This window comes from Austrofundulus limnaeus, unplaced genomic scaffold (genome assembly GCF_001266775.1).
Source record: "Austrofundulus limnaeus strain Quisiro unplaced genomic scaffold, Austrofundulus_limnaeus-1.0 Scaffold24, whole genome shotgun sequence".
NCBI classification, from domain to species: domain Eukaryota; kingdom Metazoa; phylum Chordata; class Actinopteri; order Cyprinodontiformes; family Rivulidae; genus Austrofundulus; species Austrofundulus limnaeus.
In genome coordinates, this window is record NW_013952426.1 from 1384927 (window position 1) to 1390212 (window position 5286).

The 5286-nt window shown below is 38.1% G+C and overlaps 1 protein-coding gene across 1 annotated transcript in view; it reads right to left on the minus strand.

Annotated features, from left to right (window-relative positions):
* Window positions 1-5286, minus strand: part of col15a1b (collagen, type XV, alpha 1b) — a gene marked incomplete in the record, with an annotated part of 42530 nt that overhangs the window by 29165 nt on the left and 8079 nt on the right. Inside the window, 2 exon segments of the mRNA XM_014004458.1 lie at window positions 3137-3289; window positions 4486-4695. Of these exon segments, the coding sequence (XP_013859912.1) occupies window positions 3137-3289; window positions 4486-4695 (363 nt within the window).

Below are 5286 nucleotides of genomic sequence, written 5' to 3' on the forward strand. Positions count from 1 at the left end.
CTTGGGCTGGCGCCGCTGGCAAATCTTTATCTTTCTTTCTCTGACTCATCTCTAAGCCTGAGGGCAGAACCAAAGTTCGTCCGTTTCTTTTACTAACCCGGACGGCTTTGAGCAACACTCACTCTTCTTCCTGATTCCAACCTAGGAAGTCAGCTGGGATTCTCTCCAGAGAAACCCCAGTTTGGCTTTAAGTCTGATCCCATGAGCTAACTAGGGAAGACTTCACAGTCAGGGACCCGGCACGCCGCCGGTGGTCTCAACCCGAGGCTGTTCAATTTGTGTAAATAAATGATTGCATAGTCTTTTATGGATCAACTTGAACTCGTCTGAACGTTCACTTATTTTGTCACTTTTCACTTCGCACAGTCAAGATATTAACAAGTAATGAGAAATACCTTGGTAAAAGTTTCCTCATAACCTTGTGTATGAGAGATGTGGGAAAAGCTTAATGCCACCTTAAGCTCACCTCCTACAGGGGGTTTACGTGTGCACTATGACGCAGTTTATTTGGCATCTGAAAATACATTTCCTCAAAGGTATTTTGAATCTGAAAAGAGCTTTACTGAGTGAGCAGTAGTGTTAAGGGCAAAAGACAGTTAAAATTTCACTTTCCCTTTGCTCTGTTACTGCCGAGAGCCTGCAAGAGTCATGGGTGGGGTGTGTGGGGTGGGGAGGTGTGCTCCATGATGAGGAAGTTCGGCTTAAAGACACGTCCCAGGGGCGTTTCTGGTCCCAAAAGGCGTCTCTGGTCCCCACCTGTTGTTTTGCTCCTCTGCATGGCTTCCTAAAAACGCTGCAGGATTTCTCAAATATGCATGAATGAGTCAAAGGATTTGGGCATGTTTTTTTATGAGAGTGTAACATTATAACATTATATAAAACTAAAAAAAGTTGATTTTTCATGATATTGCCTCTTTAAAAAAGTCTATTCATTCTTCAGGCCGATGATGATAATCCGTACAACATTGACTCATAAACAGAATGGGTGGAAAGTGGCCCCTGCCACAAACACAGACAGTGACCCAGATAGACACGACAGAACAAGCGGAGCGGGCTCAGATTCTGTTCTCATGCTTCAGATAGCTCTTTCAGAAAGTCAGAACAGCTGAATGAAGTGAGGATGACCGCGCTGTGTCGCCATGCCAGTAGTGCTGAGGACTGCCAGTGGATCCTGTGTTTGGATGTTTTATTTCCTCTTCTCTGGGTTAAAAACCTGCTTGCACAGATTTCATATCCTAATCTAAGAACGTTATTATTATTTAGTGTAATTTCACATTTCTGTAAAAAAAAGTTGCACCTTTTTTCTTGGTTTGGAAACAAAATATAAACACGCCAAACATTCACAGCTGATCCATTCCAAGTTCTGAGTTGAGCCTTTGATTTGACCACAAGAAAGCCATGCTGACATCTGACTTCCACATCTGCTATCAGTTTATGCCCCCATTCATTTTCTTACCCTTCTTTCTTCTGCATCACTCCCCTTCCCGTTCCTCCTCCTCTGTTATTTCCTCCTGTCAGGCCTCCTCTCTGTCCCTGATCTTTCAAAACATGTGAAACAAAGCCAGCAAAGGATGGGAAATCCCAAGAGTCTAAGTGTTGTTGGGATCATCACGTTTTAATTTGTTTGTTCAGGATTTTGTTCATAATATAATGTTAGACTTAGTGTGTGCTTTACTCACAGACTTCCAGCCATCTTATCGTACATGGRAAGTTTTTACAGAAACATTGGAAAAATGTGGCAAATTTAATCTGCATCAACTTTGTTTGGGATTATTTTCTGTATAATACAATATGTTGTGTTTCATTGTACAAATACATATACAGTAGTTCTTGAAAATTTAATGTAATATAATCTAACCTCAAGATATGCTGCAAATCTGAATGCAGCAAACAATTATCTGGTCTTCTTAAATATGCTAAATGACCACTTTCCCTGTGGAAAACCTTTTTCTTGATCCATTAGTGTCTTTTAAGATGGTGGCCATGTTCTGAACACATGGCTTAAAATAAAGGCCCCCTCGTCCATTGCTTGCTGAGGTATTCAAATAGTTCCCTTTCCCTTTTGTTTCTGAAATAAAAGTGTGTCCTGAGACTTTTCACTCATCCTGTATGTTGATTTGCATTGTCCATCTACACAATGAATATCTGACACGAAGATCTCCTCATAGTTTAGAGCAGGGGTGTCAAACTCATTTTCACTGAGGGMCACATGAGCAYCATGGTGGCCCTCAAAGGGCCAGTTGAAATTTAGTTTGACGCTTCACATTTAACTTTGGCTAAACAGGAAACGTCACATTCCTCGTCTCATTACCACGGCTGAGCACCTCTAACAAATAATAACAGCTCTACATGGTATTTCCTGCATAGAAACATGTCYTTGTAAAAACACTGAAAAATACTAAGTGTATGATGACTAAAAGGGAAATAAATAATACAGAAACACTACTAAAAATGTAAGTAAAAGAGTCTTACTCCTTAATACAGCCATCTTGAATTCTGAACCACCTTCTGACAGCGAATTCGCACTGGAGGGGTGTTCCAGTTTAAATTTACGACTTGTCAGTGTGAAATCCCCTCTTCACAGGACAACTAGGCTGCAGCAAAAGTAGCCTGCAAAAATGCAGCTAAATGTAGCTCCACCTAGTGGTGGGATGTTGTAATGCTGGGTGAACAACATGCATTTTGGGAGAYGTARTTTATGATCAGTCCTGGATTTAAAGCATCATGCCCTTATTTTAAAGACATTAATACATTGACACTCTCTGGAGCCACATCAAATGCTGTGGAGGGCCACATTTGGTCTACGGGCCTTGATTTTTACACATGCTGAGTGAAAAATAAACAAATAAAAAATACAGGCATCTAAAAACAGCTAARTAAATACATTTCWGTATTACAGCTCATTGGGATTTTCWCATTARTTTCAACTTTGTGTGTTTCTCCCASAAACAGATAAAATGGAGTATTTTGTGATATTTGCATGTTGCCACCATGAAAGGCAAGTGATTATGGAATTGGCTTGTGTATGTACGTATTTGTACAGCAATGTACAGTAAGTACCATAGGTAAATTTATCAACCAAACACAAAGACTCCAACAAATACTGTATACAGTATATATGAAAGTGTTTACCTACCACAAAATTCTCAAGCCCTGTGCTTCCTGCRTTTGCTATAAATATGGCAGAGTTGTGTGAGAAGGAGAGTTTCTCTGGCCGCCGATGGAAGGTGGTCTTCTCAGCCTCTCCACAGTCCATGTAGAGACGCACCTCACTGTCCTCCACCACTAACTGCAGGCAGAGAAAGCACCATAAGAAACATGTCTGTATTCCTTTAATGCATTGGTTTTAATGTTGATGCAAATCAGCAAAAGACGATTAAATAAATAAAGATATTCTGAACAACGAAGTGAAGACCTGAGTAAACTATGACTGCTTTTAGATCACATTGACAGGAAATTAGTAAGTGAAGATAAAGTTATTTTCTGTAGAGGAGCATAAACCTCATTTAAGTTATGGTGGTGGAAATAGAATGGTTAGTTTTTACTTCTATGTTTACTGAAGGATGCATTTAAAGGATGAATTTCAATAAAATAAATGGAGTCTACATTATATTAAAGACTTGTTGAAGGGGATGGCACTGCTACCTGTTTGTGAGTTAATTCAGAATGTGGTGAACCTTTCAGCAAGTTTTCAATGCAATTCAAAAAAATTATTCATTTCATTAAAAACAAAATATACAATAGAAACTAAGTAAATACACAAATCAAAAAATCAAAATAAAATGAAAGGTAGCAGAAGAAAAATAAATCTTATAATGTCTGCCCCTTTAAGTTAAGACAAGTCAATATTTATTTTCTAGTGCATTCATAATTTCACCTGCTTTGGTTTTATAGCACATTTRTAAATGAAATAAAGACATGTGCTGCTGTTCCCTACTTGCTGAAAATGCTGCTGTAATTTYCCCCCTTGTGGGACGAATAAAGGCTTATCTTATCTTTTTCAAATTCAACTGTTGTTGACCAAGTACTCTGCAAAGCTTAAAATAGAAAAGCAATCAAGATAAACTCAAGCTTTGAGAACTTTAAAGTGAGACTTTACAAAAAAATAAATAAAATAAATGAACCTATGGAAATCAATAACAATCAAAGTCTTTTAGGTCAGCTATAATAGTCACTGAAGACAAATAGGTTTTCAGTAGTGAATTAACAGTCTGAGCAGCCATAATTTGAAAAACACTGATCCTCAACAATTAAATATCTATAAAAAAACATGCTATAACATAAATATTGTTGTTTTATTTCTTGTACACAGAAAAAAAAACTAAAAAAGACTGATTCTAGCACCCCCACCCAATCCCCTTATGAAACAAGAAGATTGTCAAGTACTTTATATACCTTTGACTGAAGCACAAAAGATGGAACAATAATAGACCAATACAACAAATAAATAGCATTAAATGAGCATTTGTTTTGTGTGCAGCTCACCGTGAACCGTGTCCACTGCTCGGTCATGTCTGGGACACTAAAAGCAGCAGCTTTGAGGCTGTGGGAGGCCTGCTCCTTTTCAGTGTAGTACAGCAAGATGCTCTGGACGCCCCCACGAACTGGAGTGAGCGCCAAACCCAGCTCCACCACCTTCTGTTGGGCATCTGTGACAGCAAAGAGCACGCCTCCTCTTTGGCTGGCTGGACGCACCTGGAACGGTTGGAAAAAAAACAAAACAAAACAAAAAATATCAGAATCAGTTGAAAAACTTTAATCTACATATTTTTTATTAGACTTAATAAAGACACGAATTAGCATGGCAGATGGAACTGATCATTAACAGTCTCCTAACCTAGAATWAGTCATCAAAAGTTTGAGAACTTTTGCTGTASACAMGCACAAGCTTRYATGTGACCCATCACATCGAAACAAGGATTTATTCTAAAAGGGGTTTATGGAGAAACAAACAAATATAGTGYTTTGATTAATACACTTACAAAAATTTGCAATTTGTCAAAATATAACAAATAAATGCCTTTTCAAAGTTTCATTTGAATGAACTGTGTGAAATATGATAATACATTTTTAAGTACCTTTTTGAGCAGTAGCAACAAAAAAGCTGATTTTGAGGAAAAACACTTATAAATTTTGAGATATTCCCTGTGAGCTAGCAAAGTTTTGTTACTTTCCAGCTGGGAAATGTCAATATTCGAATACCATTTGAGATTTTCTCGTCATAATGAAATGAAAAATCCATCCATCCATCCATTTTCTGTACACGCTTCTTCCTTTTCAGGGTCG